Below are 26323 nucleotides of genomic sequence, written 5' to 3' on the forward strand. Positions count from 1 at the left end.
CAAATTACTGTTTTTTTTCAACTACCAGCATTCTTCAAACCCTCCCCAAAGTTCTTCCTTCAGTCCTGATGAAGGGTTTCGGCCCGAAACGTCGACTAATCTTTTCAACTGATGCTGACTGGCCTGCTGAGTTCCTCCAGCGCATTGTGAGTGTTCCTTTGACAACAGCATCTGCAGATCATTTTGTGTAACCGAACAGAAATTCCTTACAAATAGAATTTAGGAAAAGAGAAGGGAGCTCAGAAAGGTTTTGGACATAGTCCAGATCAGGGATTTTCTCATGAACTCTGTACAGAAGAAGCTGTTGAGCTTGACTGTAGCCTCTGGCTATCCAGTCCATTCTCAGGGCAGAGCCACACTGTGCCAGATACACCAGGGACCCTGCAGATGCAGGAAATCTGGAGTGTAGTGTATTCAATATTTCAGTCATATTTGAGTACTCTTGTAAATATATTGTCTGAGAAAGTATTCTTTATTTGCTTAAGTAAATCAATATGGGTTATATAGATAGATAGACAATATCTATCTATATAACAGTATCACAGTAGCATTACAAGTCCACAGATATAATTATAGATACAGAAGAAAAGTAAGAAAGAATAAAAAATAAGTTACCTCAAACAGTCTAACAGGAGGGCATCATCACTTCCCCGGCTATACGTTGACTCATTATAGAGCCTAATGGCCGAGGGTAAGAATGATCTCATTTAGCGCTCTTTGGAGCAGTGCAGTTGTTTTAGTTTATTACTAAAAATGCTTCTCTGGTTAGCCAAGGTGGCATGCAGAGGGTGAGAAACATTGTCTAGAATGGCCAGGATTTTCTGTAGGGTCCTTTGTTCTACCAGGGCCTCCAGTGTGTCCTGTTTGACCCCTGTAACAGACCCAGCCTTTCTAACCAGTTTATTGAGCCTGTTGGTATCGCTCATGTTGATGCCACTGCCCCAGCACACCACCGCATAGAAGATTGTACTGGCATCAACAGACTGGTAGAACATGTGAAGGAGAGGCCTGCGTACTCCAAAGGACCTCAGGAAGCAGAGGTGACTCTGGTCCTTCTTGTACACAGCCTCAGTGTCGGTGTTCCACTCAAATCTGAGGTGCACCAGGTGCACCCCGAGGTATTTGTAGGTCCTCACCACATCCACATCCTTACCATCAATAGTAATGGAGCAGTGCACGTTTGGTCTTCCTACAGCCCATCTTTACATTTTTACATATGTAAACATAAGTGAATTTCATACATCATGATGCTACCACGTAATGTATATATGGATTTCAGCAAGGCATTTGATAAGGTACCCCACGCAAGGCTTATTGAGAAAGTAAGGAGGCATGGGATCCAAGGGGACATTGCTTTGTGGATCCAGAATTGGCTTGCTTACAGAAGGCAAAGAGTGGTTGTAGACAGGTCATATTCTGCATGGAGGTTAGTGACCAGTGGTGTGCCTCAGGGATCTGTTCTGGGACCTCTACTCTTTGTGATTTTTATAAATGACCTGGATGAGGAAGTGGAGGATGGGTTAGTAAATTTTCTGATGACTCAAAGGTTGGGGGTGTTGTGGATAGTGTGGAGGGCTGTCAGAGGTTACAACAGGACATTGATAGGATGCAAAACTGGGATGAGAAGTGGCAGATGGAGTTCAACCCAGATAAGTGTGAGATGGTTCATTTTGGTAGGTCAAATATGATTGCATAATATAGCAATAATGGTAAGACTCTTGGCAGTGCGGAGGATCAGAAGGATCTTGGGGTCCTAGTCCATAGGACACTCAAAGCTGCTGCGCTGGTTGACTCTGTGGTTAAGAAGGCATATGGTGCATTGCCCTTCATCAACCGTGGGATTGAGTTTAAGAGCCGAGAGGTAGTGTTGCAGCTATGTGGAACCCTGGTCAGACCCCACTTTGAGTACTGTGCTCGCTTCTGGTTGCCTCACTACAGGAAGGACGTGGAAACCATAGAAAGGGTGCAGAACAGATTTACAAGGATGTTGCCTGGATTGGGGATCATGCCTTATGAGGATAGGTTGAGTGAACACGGCCTTTTCTCCTTGGAGCAACGGAGGATGAGAGATGACGTTGACAGAGGTGTACAAGACAATGAGAGGCATTGATCGTGTGGATAGTCAGAGGCTTTTCCCCAGGGCTGAAGTGGATAGAATGACAGGGCATAGTTTTAAGGTGCTTGGACGTAGGTACAGAGGAGATGTCAGGGGTGAGTTTTTCATGCAGACAGTGGTGAATGCGTGGAATGGGCTGTTGGTGACGGTGATCGAGGCAGATACAATAGGGTCTTTTAAGAGACTACTGGACAGGTATATGGAGCTTAGAAAAATAGAGGACTATGAGTAACCCTAAGTAATTTCTAAAGTAAGTACATGTTCAGCACAACATTGTGGGCCGAAGGGCCTGTACTGTGCTGTAGGCTTCTCCGTGGATTGTCACCATGTCATGGTGGAGAAGCTTGTGTGGTCCCGTGATCCCGAGAACGATGCCGTCTGGAGCTATGCTCCTGGTAGGGTCGCCCATGGCGATAAGGTCGAGGGTGAGGTCCCTGACAAAGAACAATCCAACCAAGACCTCAACGGTGAAACAGGCGGATGAAGTTACTTCGAACTCAACAGCGGTGAAGGCGGATGAAGGCTGCAACAAATCCATCAGCTCCAATCGTCGTGGTTTCCATGCTATTGGAATCAGTTGGTTGATTTGTGAAGTATCGTGTGCTTCTTGGAGTGCAACATCAAATACATGTTAAACAAATACACGAACAGGCACCTTCGCTCTGTGGGCCACTTCTTCAGAACATAGACCATCATCCTCGACCTCGAGGGATACCCACAACAACTGTGCTGTAGGTTTTCTGTGTTTCTATGTTTCTTATACATGTGTGGGTCACTTAAAGTAAAGATGAAGTTAGTCTCGCATCCCCGGCTCTCCTGTTTTCCTTTCATTTTTTAAAAATGTTTTTGAGTTACAAAACATAAGACAGAGTAACACATACAAAATGCTGGAGGAACTCAGCAGGTCCTGTGGTGAGGGAGTCTAAAACCAGAGGACACAGCCTCAGAATAGAGGGGCATCCATTTAGAACACAGATGAGGAGGAATTTCTTTAGCCAGAGAGCGGTGAGTCTGTGGAATTCATTGCCACAGGCGGCTGTGGAGGCTAAGTCATTATTTTTGAAGCAGAGGTTGATAGATTCTCGATTAGTAAAGGCATGGAAGGGACACAGGGAGAAGGCAGGAGGTTGGGGCTGAGAGGGAAATTGGATCAGCCTTGATGAAATGGCAGAGCAGACTCAATGGGCGAGATGGCCTAATTCTGCTCCTATACGTTATGGTCTTCTGGTCAGGCAGTAGCTATGGAGGGGAATAAACAGTCAATGTTACAGGCCAAGACCCTTCAACAGGACTGGAAAGGAAGGGGAAGAAAGCCATTCTGCTCTCAGCCCCAAACTTCGACTGTTTTATTTCTTTCCATAGACGCCACCTGACCTGCTGAGTTCTTCCAGCATTTTGTTTGTGTTGCTATGCGTTGGCTGCCCTGATTAAATCTGACAGGGAAGAAGGTGTCTCAGGACTACAGGAGACTGGGACAGCCCTGGGAGGCAGAGGAAGAAATTAAGCAGGTGGTTATGAGTCAGCAGCTTCAGTGGAAACAGGAACAACAAGTAGCGGGCCTGGTGAATGTCTGGTTCACTAACATCTGCTCACACCTTCGCGCACCACTCTCTCAGTTCTTAAATTCATCGTCTAGATTAGAGCGCAAAATCACATTGTTGGCTGCTGGAATGTCGGAGGCTGATGGGAGAACTGACATTAGCTTATAAAATTGTGAGAGTCTGAATCTTCCCTCCAGGGTAGAAATATTGAATACAAGAGGCATAGCTTTGAGGTGAGAAGGGGACAAGTTATTACAGAGAATGTGGTGGGTACCTGGAATGCACTTGGTGCAAGTAGATACGATAATGCTTTTCAAGCTGATTTTAGATGATCCCATGAATATACTGGAGGGATATTTATTTATTTACTGGGAGACAGTGTGGAATAAGCCTTTCAGCCCTTCAAGCCATGCTGCCCAGCAACCCACCGACCCACCGATTTTGTACAACTTTATAGCACTGTGGTTAGGCCACATCTGGAGTATTGCACACAGTTCTGGCCACCTAACTGTAGGAAGGATGTTGAGCCTTTGGAGAGAGTGCAGGTGAGGTTTACCAAGATACTGCCTGGTTCAGAGGGCATGTGCTTTCATGACAGGCTGGATAAACTTGGGCTGTTTTCGATGTGTCAGAGGCTGGAGGGAGATTTGATTGAGTTTTATAACATTATGAGAGGCAGAGATAGAGTAGACAGGGAGTATCTTTCTCCCAGGGTGGAAGAAGGGCATGCATTGAAGGTGAGAAGGGCGTTCATTCAAAGGGGGTGTGAGGGGTTAGTTTTTGACTCAGAGTGGGGGATGCCTGGAATGTGCTGCCTGGCAAATACATTCCAGGTTTTTAAGAGATGTTTAGATCGGCATATGAATATGATGAAGATGGAGGGATATGGACATTGTGTAGGTAGGAGCGATTGGCTTTTGGAGGTTTTCTTGATTTACTTTTTAGTTGGTTTGGCAAAACACTGTGGGCCCAATGGCCCAATGGCCTGTTCCTGTGCTGTACTGTTCTATGTTCTATGTTTAACCCTGGCCTAATCACTTTTCAATTTACAATGACCAATTCACCCGCTAACCGGTACATCTTTGGAGAATGGGAGGGAACCTCACTACCCGGAGAAAACACATGGGGAGGACATACAGACTCCTGACAGATGACATTGGAACTGAACTCTGACCTCTGACACGCTGAACTGTAATGGTGTTGGTGCTAAGCGCTATGCTGCCCGTGTGCTGGTAGAAGGGATTAGTTTATCTTGGCAACATGCCTGGCACAAACAGAAACAAAATCCAAATCGCTGAAGTATAACAGGAACTTTGTCTTGTATAACACGAAGGGATAAAATTATTGCAAATTCAGAAATCAAATAAATAGTAAAACAAAAGGAATATTGAGATATTGTTCATGGTGTTAGATTGGAATGAAGAATTGGAGTTTAACTTTCTTAAGCTTGTTTGTATTTTAGTTTCATCACCTGTACAATTGTTCAGTGAGTTTTCCAGAGGTTACTGTTGCCTCTGTATTTTTCTCGAAACTACTTGATTGCAGTGGTGGGTGTCACATTACTTCAATTTGGCTGTCTGATTGGTTAACTGTTATCAATGAACTTTCCTTTGGACTTCCTGTTCTCTCTAGTCTGGTTTGAGAAGACCAAACTAGGTGTTAGGCTTCTTCTCTCTATTGTCTCTGGACACTCCTCCACTTTCCCGGACCACACACCCTCCCTGCCCCCAAACTCTTCTCCCTCTACCCCACCCACCCCTCCGGTGAGTGCTTGTCTTCCAAAGCCTCCAACCTTGGAGTATCCTGCCTCCATGGGGATGACCATCCTCCCCCACCCTGACTGTAAATGCAGGTCAGTGTAAGAGACAGCTGGAGAGACTACATCAAGGCAAGGCTGCTGGTCCGGACGGTATCAGCCCCAGGGTACGGAGAAAGCCTGTGTGAGCCAGCTGTCTGGTATTTTGCAGCACCTTTACAATCTGAGTCTGAGTCAGGAAAAGATATCGGTGCTATGGAAGACTTCCTGCACCCAAGAAGGTGACTCCATCTGAACTTAATGACTATAGACCAATTGCCCTCACATCTCATGTGATGAAGGTGCTGGAGAGGCTGGTCCTGATTTACCTTGGACCGTAGGTGAGATCTTCATTGGATCCTCTACAGCTTGCCTACCAACCTCATGTGGGAGTGGATGATGCCGTCATATTTTGTGAGATTCATATTTTTTCATCTCTCTAGTGCCTTCAATACAATCCAGCCATTTCTTCTGATTAAGAAACTGCAAAGGATGGGCGTAGACAAATCCACTGTCTTCTGGATTACTGATTACCTGACAGATAGACCCCAGTTTGTGTGGCTGGGTAGTTCTCTGTCTGAGATGGTGGTGAGTGGCACTGGAGCGCCACAAGGGACTGTCCTATCTCTGGTTCTGTTCACACCGTACATCTCAGATGTTCAGTACACCTCTGAGTCTTGCTACTTGCAGAAATTCTCTGATGACTCTGCGGTGGTTGGGTGTATCCGAGGTGGGCAGGAGTCAGAGTACAGAGGATTGATGGACAAGTTTGTGGAGTGGTGCGGGTGGAATCACCTGCTCCTGAATGTGGCCAAAACCAGGGAGATGGTGATTGATTTTAGGAGGAAGAGGACTGTGACGAGTCCTGTATATATTCTAGGAGAAGAGGTTGTGGTGATAGAGAAGTACAAATACTTGGGTGTTCACCTCGACAACAGACTTGACTGGAAAACCAACACCCTGGCTGTTTACAAGAAGGGAATGAACAGACTCTATTTTTAAGAAAGCTGAGATCCTTCAGTGCATGCAGCAGGATGTTGGAGATTTTTTACCAGTCTGTTGTAGTGAGTGCAATCTTCTTTGCTGCTGTATGCTGGGGGAGCAGCATCTGTGTTGGTGATGCAAAAAGTCTAAAGAAACACATCAAAAAGGCTGGATCTGTCCTTGACTACAATCCAGACTCTTTTGAGTTGGTGGTGGAGAGGAGGTCACAAAGCAAACTGTTATCCATTATGGACAATCTGGCACATCCTCTTGACCTACTGAATAAGCAGTGGAGCACCCTTTCGAACACACTCATTCAGCTCTGCTATCACCAGGATCATTACAGAAAATCTTTCCTACCAAATGCAAGAAGCAAATACAACAGTTCATCTCTGTGCGACAGGAGAACAAACATCATAGTACAATAGTCTCTACTTTATTGTTTAGTACGTTATGATTGCATATTGGTAAATTATTATTGTGTATATTATTCTGTACTTTATTATGTTAATATTATTATTGCTAATTGTGTGTTTTTAAATGTTGTTGCTGTAATGAAATAATTTACCACTCCGGATCAATAAAGTACTTATTATTATTATTATTATTATTATTATGATTATTGCCTTACCTTGTCTTACCATGTAACGATTTGATCTGCGTGAACAGTTTTCAAGACAAGCTTTTCACTCTATCTCAGTACATGTGACAATAATAAACCAGTTTATCAATACCAATACACTTCCTGCCCCTGCAAAGCAGTGGAGGTCACAGGTTAGTAAAGTCACATCCTCGCTGGTGAGCTCACAGACAGCAGAGCTGGTGCACTTGGGAGACTGGTTGTGCTTCTTGGAGTGGGATCAATCAAGAAAAGCCAGGACGTAATGATGAGGCCCCCTATAAGGCATTGGTCAGACCACGTTGAGAGTATTGTGAGCAGTTTTGGGTCTCGTATCTGAGAAAGAATATGCTGGCAATGGAGGAGGTTCATGAAAATGATCCCGAGAGTGATAGGGTTAAAGCTTGGGGAGTATTTGTTGGCTCTGGGCTCGTACTTGGTCAAGTTTAGAAAATGAGGGGTGATCTATGGAACATTGAAAGGCTTAGATGAAGTGTATGTGTAGACGATGTAACCAATAGTGAGAGCGCCTAGGACCAAAGGGCACAGCCTCAGAATAGAAGGATTTCCCTCCAGAACAGAGATGAGTAATTTACTCAACCAGAAGGTGGTGAATCTGTGGAATTCATTGCCACAGACTTGTATGGAGACCAATTCATTGGGTATATGTAAAGCAGAGGTTGATTGGTTCTTGATTAGTAAAAGCACCAAAGATTGTATGGAGAAGGCAGGAGAATGGGGTTAAGAGGGACAATGAATCAGCTATGATCAAATGGTGGAGCAGACTCGATGGGCTGAATGGCCTAATTCTGCTCCTGTTTTATGGACTTAAGTACTGAGAGACAGCAGACACTTCCTGTAGCGCATGCCCACGACACCCCCCCCCACCCCCACCGTTCCCCGTCAGCGAGGCTTACTGCGTTTGTCACACTCCGCCGGCTGGCAGGACTTGGTCTGAATCGAGGGGCCTTCACACCGGCTGCTGGTGGGATCACAGGACCTTCCCCGCTGCTGCGTTCCGGTGCCACAGGACACTGAGCACTCTGTCCACTCTGACCATGGCGACCAGCCATTCGCACTGTCCTTGACTGCAGGCAGAACAGAAACCACTCAACATCAGCACACGTACAATCCCCCACCCCACCCCGCCCCAGCCGAGGTCAAGATCGCAGTGCCTGTCACCACCCCAGCTGAACAGAGTAACTAAGAAGAGACAAATCAGGAGGCTGGGGTGGTTTGTTTTGGGATTAAAGGCCGCGGGCAGCGTGGTAGTGTTGTGATTAGTGTAACACTATTACAGCACCAGTGACTCGTGTTCACTTTCTGCCGCTGTCTGTAAGGAGATCGTACATTCTCCCTGTGACCATGTGGGTCTCCGCAGGGGTTCAAGGCCTGGCTCAGCTCATTTGGATTTCAGCCCCAAGTTATAAAATAACACACTTACACTGAGTGGCCACTTCATTCAGTACACCTGTACACCTGCTCGTTAATGCAAATATCTAATCAGCCAATCATGTGGCAGCAACTCAATGCTTAAAAGCATGTGGGCATGGTCAAGGGGGTCAGATGTTGTTCAGACCAAACATCACAATGGGGAAGAAATGTATTCTAAGTGACTTCGGATGTGTTATGATTGCTGGTGCCAGACAGGGTGGTTTGAGTATCTCAGAAACTGCTGACCTCCTGAGATTTTCACACACAACAACCTCAAGAGTTTACAGAGAATGGTGTGAGAAACAAAAAAAAATCCAATGTGTGGTAGTTCTGTGGGTGAAAATGCCTTGTTAATGAGAGAGGTCAGAGGAGAATGTCAGACTGGTTCAAGCTGACAGGGAAGTGACAGTAACTCAAATAACCATACATTACAACAGTGGTGTTCAGAAGAGCATCTCTAAACACACAACATGCCAAACCTTGAAGTGGATGGACTACAGGAGCAGAAGACCGTACCAGGTTACACTCCTGTACCTAATAAATGGCCACTGAGTGGTATACAAGACAGTGAAGAGAGCGATATAAAAAAACATGTAAAAACAAGACCTTGGTGCAAATAAACAATGCTGTTTGAATGTGACGTAGTTTTCTGCATCTTCTCTCTTTTCAGATGCCTACCACCCTCTGGGTAAAAAACCTCTTCCTGATCTCCCACTTAACCCTTTTATTAACTATTTAAAATCGATATTGTTCTGCTGAGGAAATGCAGAAAGGGCATGAATACTTAATGGCAAGTAAAACCAAAGCAAGTCCAATCATGTAAGGAGTAAGAAAGTAACTTATCTGAGAAAAGATGTGCTGGCATTGGGAAAAGTCCAGAGGAGGTTCACAAAAAAATCACAGTGTGTACAAAGAATGGTACGAAAAACAAAAAAAAATCCAGTGAGCAGCAGTTCTGTGGGCAAATGTGCCTTGTTAATGAGAAAAGTCAGAGGAGAATGGCCAGACTGGTTCAAGCTGACAGGAAGGTGACAGTAACTCAAATAGCCATGTGTTTGAAGAATGATGTGCAGAAGAGCATCTCTGAATTCAGAACAAATTAAACATTGAAGTGGACGACAGCAGCAGAAGACCACGAATGTACACTCAATAGCCACTTTATTAGGTACAGGAGCCCCATTGCCTCAATCAGATTGGCAATCTTGACATCTATCCATTCTCTCCTCACTCTCTGATAGGCTGTCTTTGGCACCCACCCACTCTCTCCTCACTTTCTGATAGCATGTCCTTGACACCCAGCTACTCTCTCCTCACTCTCTGATAGGCTGTCCTTGACACCCACCCACTCTCTCCTCACTCTCTGATAGATTGTTCTTGACACCCAGCAACTCTCTCCTCACTCTCTGATAGGCTGTCCTTGACACCCACCCACTCTCTCCTCACTCTCTGATAGATTGTTCTTGACACCCAGCAACTCTCTCCTCACTCTCTGATAGGCTGTCCTTGACACCCACCCACTCTCTCCTCACTCTTTGATAGGATGTTTGTTCCCTTCAGACCTTGCTAACCGTCAAGTGTCTGGTCACACTTATCCCATTTTATTCTTCCTGCCTTCTCATCAACTCTCCCACAGATTCTATTTTCATGCTGCAGACAATCAAATCGTAGTGGCCAATTAACTTGTAGGCCAACATATGAGCCCTCTGATGGCGTAGTGGCATCAGCGCTGGACTTTGGAGCGAAGGCTCCCGAGTTCGATTCCAGCCGGCTCCCCGGCACGCTTTCCATCCGTGCTGGGTTGAGCATCGAGCTAGCCACTCGACCTTGTAAAGAAGAAATTGCCTGCTACAGAAACATCAACAAAAAGTTGATGGCCTATTCTCCCTGTGAGTTGAAAAAGGCAATTTCCTTTTTTTTTCAACGTATGTCCAGGATTGGGGGTTGCAATATGAGCACCTGGAGGTGCAAACTCTGCACAAACAGCACAAGAGGACAGGACTGAAGCCAGGTCTCTGGGGTTGTAAGTCAAATAGCTGTAACACTATGTCCCCCAACCCCTTCACCACCCCCAGGGCTGATATTGATGGATATTTGGATCCAGGGATCGAGGGACTTGGGATGTGGCAGAAGAGTTTAGTTGGGTGGAAGACCAGTAGGAATTGTGCTGAATGGAAGAACGGGACTCAAGGCTCACCCTCCCTTTCATTCCACACTTCCTCCTTCCACAGAAGCTGTCTATAGCCCTCCCGGTTCTGCCAGAGATTTTGGTTTAATTTAAATTATTTTATTTAGAGATACAGCACCTTTGACACCCTCACAAATCAAGAACCTAGCAACCTCCACGTTGAAGATACCCAATGACTGGGCTCCCATAGCTGTCTGTGACAATGAATTCCACAAGTTCACCACTATCTGGCTGAAGAAATTCCTCCTCATCTCTGTTCTCAAGGGACATCCTTCTTTCCTGAGGCTGTGCCCTCTGGTCCTGGACTCTCCCGCTATAGGAAACATCCTCTCCACATTCACTCTTTTGAGACCTTTCAATACTCAATAAGTTTTAGTGGGATGCCCCTGCCACCAACCTCCACACCCCACCAACACACATTCTTCTGAACTCTGGTGAATACAGGTCCAGAGCCATCAAACACGCCCCACACATTAACCCTTTCATTCTCAGGATCATTCTCAGGAACCTCCTTTGAACCTTCTCCAAAGCCAGCACATCATTCTTTAGACATGAGGCCCAAAACTGCTCACAATACTCCAAATGTGGTCTGAGCAATGCCTTATAAAGCCTCAACATTGCAACCTTGCTTGTTTGACTCTGAATCTTGGCCCACTCTGTAGGGAATGGTTCCAAACAGCCCTGGCAACCCACCTCAAATACTTCACCTCATAACACAAAACCCTCAGAAGTCCTGTAACATTCCCAATAGACCTACATGGACCTCAGCACCTTATCTCCCTGTGATCTGTTAATAACACAGTGTAAATAAATCCCAGAGATAACTTCTGCTTGGACAGCCAGAATCTAATCAAAAAAAGGAGGGAATAGCACTTCTTAAATTGCATTTTTGGACAAGAATCTGCAAAGGAGTATAAAACCAGAGCCAAAATCCCCAGGAATATCTCAACGCCCAGAGCAGATGGGAATTTCCAAGTGGAGTAGACAGAAATCTCAGGCAAAGAACATAATGGGATCCTTGAAATATCGAACATAAGGTCATCAGAGGAGGTAGGAGAGATTTCTGAAACCTCAGGGAAAAAGGGTTCGGCAATCTCAGATGAGAGAGGTTATGGAAATACCTGAGGATGGTGATGGGGTAAGCAGTAGAAAACTCAGGGGAAAGAGAAAGATAGGAATCCCAGGGAAGTGGGTATGGGAAATCTGAGGAGAAGGTATAGGAATCTCTGCAATAGAGGGAAAAGAATCTCAGGGGAGAGGCTACAGAAATTTCAGGAGGGAGTGTATAGGAACTTCAAGGGGGAGGCATGGGAATCCCAGGTGAGAGAGTATGGGAATCTGAGGGGAGAAAGTACAGGAATCTCTGGGACAGAGGGTATGGGAATCTCAGAGGAAAGAGATGGAATTCCCAGGGCAGTGGGGATGAGAATCCCAGGTGAGAAACTACAGGAATTTCTGGGAGAGAAGCGATAGGAATCATTGGGAAAGAATGAACAGAAATCTCAGAGGAGAAACATTTACTGTTCAGCAGGATATCTGATATAATGCTGTCAGATGTGGAAAGGAGTTCAGCTGTTCCCAGCATCCGTGACACTCACTAGATAGCCCATGGGACTGGAGTCCTCATGGGGCAGATTCCCCACGTGGAGCAGGTACCCTGCACTGAGCCATTCCCCATAAGGATCAGGTCACACACACAGAGGCTGTCCCCGCACAAAGCAGGTCTCCTTACTGAGCAGGTCCCCACACGGAGCAGGTCCCCACACGGAGCAGGTGCCCCACATGGTGCAGGTCCCCACACGGAGCAGGTCCCCCACATGGAGCAAGTCCCCACACGGAGCAGGTCCCCGCACAAAGCAGGTCACCCACATGGAGCTGGTCTCCTCACAGAGCAGGCACCCACATGGAGCAGGTCCCCCACATGGAGCAGGCCCCCACACAGAGCAGGTCCCCCACATGGAGCAGGTCCCCATACAGAGCAGGTCCCCCACATGGAGCAGGTCCCCACATGGAGCAGGTCCCCCACATGAAGCAGGTCCCCCACATAGAGCAGGTCCCCACATGGAGCAGGTCCCCCACACGGAGCAGGTCCCCCACACGGAGCAGGTCACCACACGGAGCAAGTCCCCCACATGGAGCAGGTCCCCCACATGGAGCAGACCCCGCATGGAGCAGGTCACCCACACGGAGCAGGTCCCCCACACGGAGCACGTCCCCACATGGAACAGGTCCCCACACGGAGCTGGTCCCGCACACGGAGCAGGTCACCACATGGAGTAGGTCCCCACATGGAGCAGGTTCCCACACGGAGCAGGTCCCCCACACGGAGCAGGTCCCTCACATGGAGCAGGTCCCCACACAGAGCAGGTCCCCACACGGAGCAGGTCCCCCACATAGAGCAGGTCCCGCACACGGAGCAGGTCAGCACATGGAGTAGGTCCCCACATGGACCAGGTCCCCACACGGAGCAGGTCAGCACATGGAGTAGGTCCCCACATGGACCAGGTCCCCACACGGAGCAGGTCACCACATGGAGCAGGTCACCACATGGAGCAGGTCCCCCACATGGAGCAGGTGCCCCACACGGAGCAGGTCCCCATACGAAACCAATCTCTTCACAGTGCCAGCTTCCATACATGAAGCCAGTCACACACATGGAACAGGTCACACACACACACACACAGAGCCAGACACATGCAGCAGAAACACAATGGTACTTTCACCTGTGGTCTCTGCCCTCTCCCCACAAGAGTTTTCTGGTTCTGATCCCCACTGGGCAATCATGGAAACACGGTGTGCAGTTGTGAACTTCAGCACGAAACGCTGTAGGTGTACTCACGGAGACAGGAGGGGCAGCACTCGCCCTCGATGAAGGAGGGGCTGGCACACGACACAGGAGGGCAGGTGATTCGGCCACAGATGATACTGAAGTCCTGTACAAAACCAAACAGAACCATTAACTCACAAACAGGAATGACCAGGAAACATCCCAAACAGAACCATTATCTCTCACAAGGAATACCCAAGGTATGCCTCCAAACAGAACCACTACTTCCAGACAAGGAAATACATGCAAACTGGACAGAGAGACTCCCAGTGAGACTATCCCAATGGGTGCAATATTTTCAGCTTCTCATTGCCATCAAAGGGGAGGGGGGATGGGAATCTTGGGGAAGAGGGGATAGGAAACTCAGAGGAGAGGGGATGGGAAATCAGGGGAGAGGGGATGGGAATCTTGGAGCCAGGGACATGGCAATCTCAGGAGGGATGAGTCAGAAATTCAGGAGAGAGGGTATGCAGATTTTGGGTGAAGAGATGCTACAGGAATCTCAGGGGAGAGGGGACCAGGTGTCTCGGGGGGGAGAGGATAAGGGAATCTCAGGGGCGAGAGGACAGGGATCTCAGGGGAGAGGAAGGAATTTTAAACAAGATCTGATGGGGGTAACCAGTTTTACACAGAGATTGGCCAATCTGGAAACCACCGCCAGAGGACCTGATGGAATCAGATATAGTTACCACCCTTAAGGGAAGTCTAGACAGGCACTTAAAAAGGCATATTGAAGGATACCAAACTAATACTGTCTCAGTATTTTTATATTTGTGTTCTGTAGCACTTTTTTTATTCGCAGTTATTTTGTAAATAACACTATCCTTTGGATTTTTGGTCAGATGCTAAATGCATTTCATTGGCTTTGTATCTGTACTCGGCACAATGACAATAAAGTTGCATCTAATCTAATCTAATGCAGGCACAGGATTATTACTGATGAGAAAAAGGTTAGCAAGGATGTGACCGGCTGATAGGTTTAGTTCAGTACAACTCTGTGAGTCTATTGTTCTATGACCTCTCACAACATGCTGCTATCGCAGGATCCTCCACCGTTCAGGCTATGCTCTCTTCTTACTGCTGCCTTCAGGAAGAAGGTACAGGAGCCTCAGGTCTCACACCATCAGGTTCAAGAACAATTATTACCCTCAATCATCAAGCTCTTGAACCGGAGGAAATAAAATCACTCAACTTCACTTGCCCCATCACCGAACTGATCCTACAACCTATGGACTCACTTTCAAGGAATCTTCATCTCATGTTCCAGATATTTATTGCTAATTTATTATTATCATTATTATTTTTCTTTCTGTATTTTCGTAGCTGATTTTTGCACTTTGGATTTTTGTCAGTCCTGTTGAGTGTGGTCTTTCATTGATTCAATTGTGTTTCTTGCATTTGCTGTGTATGCCTGCAAGAAAACAAATCTCTGGGTTGTTTATGGTGACATATATGTACTTTGATAATAAATTTACTTTGATCTTTGAATTTTATTTTGAATATTTAACTCGGAAGCAAGCCTTGAAGAGCAGCAAACAACCTGCCGCAGGAACTCAGCAGGTTGAAAAACGTCTGTAGTTGGGGAAGGAACAGTCGACATTTCGGGTCCAAACTCTGAACCATGACTTCTATGCCTGCAATGAGTTGTCAGAGGAGGGGATCGAGGCAGGTACAATTGCAATGCTTAAGAGACTTTTGGATAGGTACTGGGAGGGGAAGGGCTTGGAGGGTTATGGTCCGAACAAGAGGAACTGGGACTAGCAAGGAGGATGCTTGGTTGGCATGAATCAGATGGGCTGAAGGACCCCTTTCTGTGCTGTTATTCTAGAGGTGAGGTGTAGAGGTTTTTCTGGCTGTTTGCTGTGCAGACCCTACTCTCTCCTTGGCATTACATGGGCTGCAAAGAAAAGAGCCATCAGGATCGTCACAGAGGCTGTTGAGCAAGATTCTAGATGGCTATGCATCAAGAGGTGTGACCCGTGGACCAGTGCTGTTGAGAAATAAGCCAGGGCCTGATCACCCCTGGCTGGGTCACCTGGTCTGATGTTGAAAAGCGCGAATCACCCGATAAGCGCAGGTTACATCACCGATGATGTGTCCCAGTGCATCCTAGGATGTATCTCAGCATCATAAGCTCTGGTTCAGCCAGTGACACCCAGGAAGAGTCTGGATGACAACCAACATGGTTTCTCGGACAAGAGAATTACTGCATATAGAGTTTTCAGCAGTAATTGTGGTCCTGACAGGCAGGAAGTGGAAGGCCCAGGATGCAGTAGAGACGGCTGAATCACAGGGACAGTGACATCTGGTCAGATGGGGCTGGGCACTTTCCCTTCGACCTGCTTCGACAGGGCCGTGGACAGGGACGGATGCAAACTGGTCGAGGAAGAGGCGTGAGCAGCCGTTGATGAAGTGCATATCACCAGGATGGTAGGAATGGGACAGCAGGGAGCTTGGACAAGATGGGAGGGTGTGCTGAAGTGGAAGATCTCCTGGTCCAACATCTGGCAGGCTGAACCCCAGTGCATCAAGTTCATGATCCAGGCTGTGTACGACGTCCCATTTAGTCCAGTGAACGTGTTACTTGGGGCAAAATTGAGGCACCATCATGTCCTCTCTGCCCTGGCAGAGGGACCCTGCAGCATATAGCGTACAGGATCCTGTGGACCTAGCTAAAAAGCAAAACAAAAACACCCAAACACTAATCCCTCCTATCTACACCGGTCCATATCCCTCTACCTTCCTTACATCCTTGTGCCTATCCAAGTTTCTCTTAAAAGCCTCAGCTAAGAGACATTTAGATATCCTCAGCAGCTGCCCAAAAGCCCGGAGAGAAGGCTACTGCCACTGGCACCATGACCAGGTGCTGAAGGCAGTGGCAGAAAGTATCTTCTTGACCACTAAAACCTCCACCAACTCAGAAAGCCCATCGCCTTTGTCAAAGCTGGAGACCAACCGAGATCACCAAAAGGCTTGCTCACCATGGTGTCAGAATGACAACTGAAGGTCGATCTTGGCAAGAAATTAAAGTTCCCTGGCTTCATTATATCATCATCCCTGAGGCCAGACGTGGTCACTCTGTCAGAAACCTCGACGCAGATGGTCATGGTGGAACTGACAGTTGCTTGGGAAGACCTGACTGAGGAGGTGTTTGAACATAAGAAGCTGAAATACCAGCAGCTGGTAGACCAGTGGCAGAGACAGGGGTGGAGTGCATGATGTGAGCCTATAGAGGTGGGGTGTAGAGGTTCTGATGGCTGCTTGCTCTGCAGAACCTACTCTCTCCTCGGCATTACAGGGGCTGCAAGGAAAAGAGCCATCAGGATCATCACAAAGGCCACTGAGCAAGCCTCCAGATGGCTCTGGACAAGAAGTGTGACCCATGGACCAGTGCTGCTGGGACACAGGCTGTGGCCTGATCAAGCTTTGGCTGAATCACCTGGGTGAGGGTGTCTGATGCTGGAAGACCCTGTAACACCCGCTGACCGCAGGTCACATCACTGACGATGTGTGTCCCAGCACATCCTGGGTATGTCCCAGCAATATGACTATGACCTGAAGACCTCATTTTGCGAACTTGCACCCTCATTAATTAGCTTTCAGCTTCATTTAATTGTCACGTGTACGTTGGAACATACAGTGAAATATGTCATTTGCTACAAGTTGATTCACATCAGCGATGGATTGTCCTGGGAAGCCCACAGGGGTCACCACATTTCTGATGCCACCTCACTAACCCTAAACTGTATGACTTTAGACTGTGGGTAGAAACTGGAGCCCCCAGAGGAAGCACTCATGGTCACAGGGAGAACGTACAAACCCCTTACAGTCAGCGGCAGGAAATGAACCCTGATCTTACAGCTATCACTGTAAGGTAGTGGTCATCAACCAGTCGATCGCGATCGACCGGTCAATCTTGGAGACTTTCCCAGCAGATCACCAAAAAAAAAAGAAAAATAAATACACAAATACATTAAGCCTGATAAACCTTTAGATGTAAAAGCAAATTTTACCCCTAGAGTGCATATGTGAGTCATATGTAGTAACTTCTACTTTGTAAAAGGACCACTCGACAACTTCATGTCCAAAGGAACAACTTTATCTGGAACGGCAAAACCAATGCGGCGGAGGGGCTTATACACATATGCGCAGAAAAGACCGGAAGTAAAACCCTGCAACCCTGGAAACAACCTCTGTTTACAAACAGCTTTCCGTAGCAGGAGTATTGCTATATTACCAGTATCCTAGTTGGCATTAACTTATCTTTATAATGCTCACATTACAACACCTTTAAATCTAAGTTTCATTATTTAATTTTATTTCAACATGAAAAATAAATGAATAAAAATTGACTTGCACTCAGTGTGATGACTGGAGCTAGTCCCCTGAAATTTGGCTCATAGTTACAGACAGCCAGTCTGAGACAGTCTGTGAGATGTCTGTCAGTAAGACAGCTCCTGTACTTAGATTTAATAATTTTCATCTGTGAAAATGCAATTTCACACAGATAAGTTGACCCGAAGTAGGCAATGACTTTTAGTGCACATGTAGTGAGATGAGCAAACTTCTCCCTGCTGACAAGCCCCCAAAAGTCATCGTCCCTTGATCTTGCTTTAAGCTCGATGTTATTTTGCAAATCAATTATTTCCATTTCAGAATCACTTGGCACACCAAATACTTGCTGGAATTTGGCTGCTATCTGTTCTATATCGATCGGCAGAAATGGGTTTGAAATAAATGCAGCAATATCTTTCATGACATTTAACTCCCCAAAACGCCAATCGAACTCTATTGCCAGTTTGTCTAGATAAGCACAGTACTGCTCAGGGAGAAAAGCATTTTTTTTTCCTTGATGGCCTATAACAGTTTCTCCAAGTTGGGAAAGTGTGTCAGCCTCCTGTTCTTTAAATTTGAAATCCAAACACCGAGCTTGGCCTTAAAAGCATTTACTGCATTTATCATGTGGGGCAGGTATTGGTCCTTTCCCATGAGCTTGCTGTTAAATGTGCGTTTAATTTAGCCGTTAGGTCTGTCAGAAACCCTAAATCCAGTAGCCATGCATCACCTGACAGTCCCTCGTGCTCCTTGTTTCTTTATCTCAGGCAGCAAGTCAACAAACAGTTGCAGCACAGTGCCCTCGCAAACCTCCTGACAGACTGAATATTCGAATGGACAGTTTCCTTTGTTGGACAGAATGTTGAATCTGCCACGTTTTTCAGGTGTTTTGTATTGGTAAACTGCTACTGAGACACTAGTATAAGTTTCAGAGGTATGCAAGCTAATGACACCACTGTTTTTTGTTTCCCAGTTCCTTTACATTTGCGAAATGTTGGAATTTAAAGGGGGAGAAGTGTTGTAACGTGAGCATTATAAAAATAAGTTAATACCAATCAGGATAATGGTGATATAGCAATACTCCCGCTACGGAAAGGTTGTTTCGGGGTTGCAGGTTTTACTTCTGGTCTTTTCAGCGCATGCGTGTCTAAATCCCTCTGCTGCATTGGTTTTGCCGTCCCAGATAAAGTTGTTCCTTTGGACATGAAGTTGTCGAGTGGTCCTTTTTTAAAGTAGAAGTTACTACAAAAGGTATGAAGTATTGTAATATTCTTAAAGAAAGACAGCTATGGCCTGTTTGATATGCTAGTTACAGTGTTCTCTTGGTTGAATTAATTTGAAAGTTTGACAAAAGCATTTTATGTAATTCAAATACAATTAGACCAAATAAAAGGCCTCAAGTTGGAAGTACAATCTGAGCTGTTTTTTCTCTAAACGATTTAATAGGTTGATCTTGCCTTTCACTAAGGCAGAGGTAGGGGATCTTGGGCTTAAAAAGATTGGCGACCACTACTGTAAAACATTACGCTAACTGCTGCATTACTGTGACAACTTCCGAGGCCCATTTCAGATATAGCTGCGCCCTGGCACAGGTCTGGCTATTGTCCTGGCTGAATGCCCAACATCTCTTCATGACATCTATCAAACCCTCCACCAAAAACTTTCACTCAGTGGCCACCCATACACCTCTCGTTAACGCAAGTATCTCATCAGCCAATCATGTGGCAGCAACTCAATGCACAAAAGCATGCAGGCATGGTCAAGAGATTCAGTTGTTGTTCAGATCAAACATCAGAATGGGGAAGGGATGTGATCTCAGTGACTTTGACCGTGGAATGACTGATGGTGCCAGGTGGGGTAGTGTGAGTATCTCAGAAACTGCTGATCTGCTGGGATTTTCATGCACAAGTCTTTAGAATTTACAGAGAATGTTGTGAAAAGCAGTCCTGTGAGTGAAACACCTTGCTAATGAGAGAGGTCAGAGGAGAATGGCCACACTGGTTCAAGCTGACAGGAAGGTGACAGTAACTCAAATAAACACACATTACAACAGTGGTGTGCAGAAGAGTATCTCTCAACACACAACATGCCGAACCTTGAAGTGGATGGCCTACAGCAGCAGAAAAAGCCCCAAAAACACACTCAGTGGCCACTTTATTAGATAAAGGAGCTACCGACAAAAGTTGCTGCTGAGTGCAGCCAAAAGAAAATCTGCTCTGTCCCCAGATGACAGAATTCCCTGCACGAATTCCCAGTGACTGTGTCTGTTCAAAGACTCCCTCCGAGTCAATGACAGATCCTCAGGCTCAGCAGCTAGGATCATTTTCCAGCAAAAGTTTGTTTTTATCCTCAAACTCAGTCTGCTCCCAGTTATCTGTTTCTCTGAATGAATTTTTATGGCATCAGACTGAGTGGCATTCAACACTGAAGAGTTTCCCTGATTCTTAACATGTGGCGTTGAGCAAGTATGACTAATATTTGAAGGAATTAAACCTCAACATGCATGCTTAAAGAAAATGTCATTTGAGTTCAGCACTTTGATTATTTACATCTATTGGCATCCAGTTTTACGCTTATTTGCCTGCTATTCAGATTGACAATGTGCTCAGGACTGCAACATAAAGGAACTGCAATTGGATTTTTATTGTCACATGTACTGAGATACAAGAGGACCACAACCTTGTCATAGGGTTTGCAGGCTTGTGTCCCTCAATATCCGGACCTGCCTCTTGGCTTTTTTTTTCACTACCTTACTATTTTCTATTTATGATTTATAAATTAAATTTTTAATATTTTTAATATCTACTATCGATTTGTAATCCAGAGAGCAGGAAGCGCAGAATCAAATATACTGTGATGATTGTACGTTCAATTGTTTGGCGACAGTAAAGTATAAAGTAAAGTAAAGTAAATGAGCTGGAGAGCTGTGTTGACCAGAGTCAGGCCCTTTGTGCATTGACTATTGGTAGGGTTAACAAGGTCAAAGGGTAGAGGCCAGACTAAGAGTGATCCACTGGTCTTCAGGGTTCAGAGGTTCAGCTCAGGGTGAACAACCCTGACTGGTAAAACAAAATTGTTATGGAAACAGCGATGAAGAATCCTTCTACGTCTGAGTGTGACTGTATTGACAGATAGAGATGGAAGACCTTCAATGTTGCCCAAAATGCCAGCGGTGTAATAGGTGCAAGTACAACATCACAATCTACCTCATCATGGCCTTATTGCAGGGGTTGGCAACCTTTTTGCCTCTGTGGGCCGGATCGTATACGAAATATGGGAATTATCCCTTTAAGAACATCTAGTTATGTTTTGCCTCAAAGTAATGAATAACGCATGCTAGAAAATCATTTGTGCTTAACCAAGAATGCCAATTAGTAATCAAAGAACTCAGTTTAGTTGCAGTTTATTTCAATCAAGGCATCTTTTGAATCTATTAAAAGGACACAATGAATCTTTAAACATAAAACGTATGAACATGATGCATGGAATGGTGGTAAATTAAGTTAAATAAAAAAGAAAATTTTAATGCAAACAGTCAATAAATCGATGTGAAACTTGATGTTGTTTGTTCTGAAACCAGCCTTCATTCGCTCAACTTCATCTTTCCTTGCTGGCCCAGTAAACTTGTTAAAATTTCCTCTATTTGTGACCTTCTTCACAGCAACATTTTCTAGGCAAATGAGACAAACTGGTTTCCCAGCTTGCTCGATGAAGAAGTAATCTAGTGTCCAAGTGTCCTGGAAGTTTCGGCACTCAGTGTCTACCTTCTAGCGTTTTGCATTCATTGCCATTGAACTTTTTTTTCTTCGATTTTATTTCGAAACGCGAGTTATTCAACAAGTATCGTAGCACATGTAAATATCTGGATATTTAGCGTGGATTTCTTGTTAAAACACAGTGACACTGTTTCTGTTTACCAATTTGAACGATCCCAACTGAAATCCTGCGCGTGCACGGAGTGTATCTAATACATACTAATAAGGTAGTCTGCCTTCCCGTCATTCGTATATACCAGTGTTTGGTTTGGAAGAAAATGGAACCTGGGGCCAGTGTAACAAGATACCATGCATGTCCATCAGTGTGGTTGCGTGAAACACTCAGAATAAGGAAAACTCGCTCGCGGGCCGTATAAGCATAGTATCCCAATATTTGCTCAAGGGCCAACTCCTGCCTTATTGTCTACCTACACTGCACTTCCTGTCTCACTGTAACACAATATTCTGCATTTTGTTTTTGGTTCTGTTATTTCCACTGTGGATGGCATCTATAGAAGGCCTCAAGAAGACAACATCCATCATTACAGATTCCCACCACCCGGGCCATGACAAATTCTCACAGCTACCATCAGACTGGAGAGCAGAACTCCGACACCTCCAGGTTCAGGAACAGCTACTTCCCTTCAACAATTTGATTCTGGAACAAACTGTCCAAACCCAAGTCATCAGCAGAATTAACAACACTATGACTATTGTGATCACTTTGCATCAAAATAGATCTTGCAGTGTGGCTCAAAGGGCCAGAAGGGTCTATTCCATGCTGTATCTCAATAAATAAATAAAATTGTGATTGCATTGTGAATACATGCTCATGATGTTGCGACAATTAAGGTTTTCATTGCACATGTGCATCCATGTATTCATTCATATGTCAATAAACTTGACTTTGACTCTAGATTCTGGTCTTCCCTTGTACTGCCTCAATACACTGACGTAATGAATGGCTCTAATGAACCGCATGCACCAGTACATGTGACATTAATAACCAGATTTATGTACTTCGGTATGTGAACAAACGGTAAACAATAAGGGAATGGGGGGGGCACAGCAGTGTAGCAGTCAGAGTGAAGCTATTACAGCGCCAGCAACCTGTGTTCAATTCCACCGTGGGCAATTCATCGTCAATTCCACCATGAGCAACCCGTGTTCAATTCCACTCCAACAACCCTTGTTCAATTCCACCTTCTGCAACCCAGGTTCAATTCCACCGTCAGCAAACCCGTGTTCAATTCAACCCCAGCAAACCGTGTTCAATTCCACCGTCAGCAACCCGTGTTCAATTCCACCGTCAGCAAACCCGTGTTCAATTCAACCCCAGCAAACCGTGTTCAATTCCACCGTCAGCAAACCGTGTTCAATTCAACCCCAGCAAACCGTGTTCAATTCCACCGTCAGCAAACCCGTGTTCAATTCAACCCCAGCAAACCGTGTTCAATTCCACCGTCAGCAACCCGTGTTCAATTCCACCGTCAGCAAACCCGTGTTCAATTCCACCGTCAGCAAACCGTGTTCAATTCCACCGTCAGCAACCCGTGTTCAATTCCACCGTCAGCATCCCGTGTTCAATTCCACCGTCAGCAAACCCGTGTTCAATTCCACCGTCAGCAAACCGTGTTCAATTCAACCCCAGGAACCCGTGTTCAATTTCGTCAGCAACCCGTGTTCAATTCCACCGTCAGCAAACCGTGTTCAATTCCACCCTAACAACCTGTGTTCAATTCCACTACAGCAACCCATCTTCAATTCTGTCAGCAACCCGACTTCAATTCCACCGTTAGCAAACTGTGTTCAATTCCACCCCAACAACCCTTGTTCAATTCCACCTTCTGCAATCCAGGTTCAATTACACTGTCAGCAACCCGTGTTCAATTCAACCCCAGCAAACCGTGTTCAATTCTACCGTCAGCAACCCGTGTTCAATTCCACCGTCAGCAACCTGTGTTCAATTCAACCCCAGCAAACCGTGTTCAATTCCACCGTCAGCAACCTGAGTTCATTTCCACTGTCAGCAACCTGTGTTCAATTCAACCCCAGCAAACCGTGTTGAATTCCACCATCAGCCACATGTGTTCACATCCCCCCCGCAAACTGTGTTCATTTCCACCGTCAGTATCCTCTGTTTAATCCACCGTTAGAAACCTGTGTTCAGTTCTACCCTAGCAACTTGTGTTCATTTCTACCCCAACACCACGTGTTCAATTCCACTGTCAGCAACCACTGTTCAATTCCACTATCAACGCATGTTCAATTCCACCCCAACAACCCAAGTTCAATTCCACCGTCGCCAACCCGTGTTCAATTCCACTGTCCGCAAGCCTTGTTCAATTCTACAGTCAGAAAACCGTTCAATTCCCACCTGCAACCCGTGTTCATTTGCACCGTCAGCATCCCATGTTCAATTCCACCCTCTGCAACCCATGTTCAATTCCACCGTCAGCAAACCATGATCAATTCCAACATCAGCATCCCGTGTTCAGTTTCACCGTCAATCAACCGTGTTCAATTCCAACGTCAGCAACCCCAGTTCAACTCCACCGTCAGCAAGCCGTGTTCAATTCCAACGTCAGTCAATTCCACCGTTAGTATCCCGTGTTTAATTCCACTGTCAGCAAACCATATTCAATTCCAACGTCAGCATCCCGTGTTCAATTCCACCGTCAGCAACCCCAGTTCAATTCAACCATCAGCAAACCGTGTTCAATTCCAACGTCAGCATCCTGTGTTCAATTCTACCGTCAGCAAACCATGTTCAATTCCAACATCAGCATCCCGTGTTCAATTCCACCGTCAGCAAACCATGTTCAATTCCAACATCAGCATCCCGTGTTCAATTCCACCCCAACAACTCGTGTTCAATTACACCGTCAAAAACCCGTGTTCAATTCAACCTCAGCAATCCGTGTTCAATTCCATTGTCAGCAACCCGTGTTCTCTTTCGATATTTTTATTAATATTATATAAATTGCATAAATACAAATACAAAATTCATAAGGATACAAGTAATACGAATTACATTGCATTTAAATCATAGTAATATGATCACAGTATCCCATATGCCAGATCAATCATGTAGAAAATAAAGATGGAATTAGGAAATGAAATAAAATAAAATAATTGTAATTTACTTAAAAAAAATCTAACCCCACTACCAAAATGAGCTGGTTGGTTAAAAAAAAGAGCAGAAAATACCTTACCATATAATAATGATGATAATGGCTCAGATCCATACTTTAATAACAGTTCAGAGATTATGAAAATAACTCAGAAAGGGTCCCAATAACATTAGAAAATCATGTTTAAAATCAGAAATTGAACAACGAATCTTCTCTAGATCAAGGCACAACATAACAACAGTTTGCCATTGAACATGAATGGGCGGGGCGGCCTCCTTCCACTTGAGCAAGATCGCCCTCCTGGCCATAAGAGACATAAAGGTCAATACCCGCAAATTAGATGGCTTCATTGTAGCACTATCCTCCACAATACCAAACATGGCAGTCAAAGGATTGGGCTTAAAACTAACATTGAAAAGTACAGAAAAAGATTGAAATACATCTTTCCAAAATTTTTCAAGGCTCGGACATGTCTAAAACATATGAATTAGTGTGGCCACTCCATTAGTACATCTATCACAGTAAGGGGAATTATCCGCGTAGAAACGAGACAGCTTGTCTTTAGATATATGAGCTCTATGTACCACTTTGAATTGTAATAAAGAATGACGAGCACATAATGATGAAGAATCAATTTTAAAATAATCTTCCAGCTCTCTTCAGATATGAAAATCTGTAAATCCTTTTCCCAGTCTCCTTTAATTTTATCTAAAGAGGCCTTTTCAAGTTCCAACAGCAGACTGTAAATGTAAGATATTGAACCATTGTCAAAGGGTTTCAGATTAAAAATTGTATCTATTATATTCTTATCTGGACTTGTAGAAAATGTATGTAAATGAGATCTTTAAAAATCTCTAATATGTAAGTATCAAAAAAAGTGGGTATTGGAAAGGTTAAATTTCGTTGAAAGTTGCACAAAAGAAGAGAGATTCTCTCCATCAAACAAATCTTGAAATCGTTTAATACCCAATCTATCCCATTCTTTAAAAGGTAAGTCAATTAAGGATGGTTTGAAAGAACAATTAGAAAAGATGAGACTCGAGAGGGAGAATCTCAATAAACCAAAATATTTTCTAAACTGTAACCAAATCCTCAAAGTATGTTTGACCACCACATTGTCAATTAGTTTACTTAAAGATAAAGGAAGCGAGGATCTAAGTAAAGAAATAATGGAAAATTTCATAACGGAGTTGACTGCCAAAGAAACCTATACAGGGCAATTCTCATGGTTAATGTAATATATCCAGAATGTAATATTTCATATATTAACTGCCCAATAATATAACCTAAAATTGGGTAAGGGAAAGCCTCCATTCTGTTTGTTTTTTCGAAGGTGAGAAGATGGCAGGAGGAGAAGATGGTGGCACGCGCAGCTCTCCGTGAAATGATATCATATTTGTAAGTAGGATGCCGTGCACAATTCTGATTTGATGGAGACAGACATGAGAAGCCGAGGAACATCTGGAGAAAAACTTCTGAAATGCCTGGTTCGCTGCCGCTGCTACTGTGCGATCGAGAATCTCCGGAGGGAAGGCCCCAAAATCCCCGGCTTTGCCTGCTGCTGGCGACCGAGGCTGAGGTCAAAGCGTTCAGCAGAG

At 45.1% G+C, this 26323-nt stretch overlaps 1 protein-coding gene across 2 annotated transcripts in view; it reads right to left on the bottom strand.

Annotated features, from left to right (window-relative positions):
* The window catches only part of LOC140201546 (thrombospondin-2-like), a 135943-nt gene that overhangs the window by 45887 nt on the left and 63733 nt on the right, over positions 1 to 26323 (bottom strand). For both annotated transcript variants that reach the window (XM_072265827.1, XM_072265828.1), the window contains exons 7-8: positions 13514 to 13607; positions 7973 to 8143 (exon numbers count right to left, since the gene is read on the bottom strand). In XM_072265827.1, the coding sequence (XP_072121928.1) occupies positions 7973 to 8143; positions 13514 to 13607 (265 nt within the window). The remainder of the gene's footprint in view (positions 1 to 7972; positions 8144 to 13513; positions 13608 to 26323) is intronic.

The sequence above is a fragment of the Mobula birostris genome, chromosome 8 (genome assembly GCF_030028105.1).
Source record: "Mobula birostris isolate sMobBir1 chromosome 8, sMobBir1.hap1, whole genome shotgun sequence".
NCBI lineage: Eukaryota > Metazoa > Chordata > Chondrichthyes > Myliobatiformes > Myliobatidae > Mobula > Mobula birostris.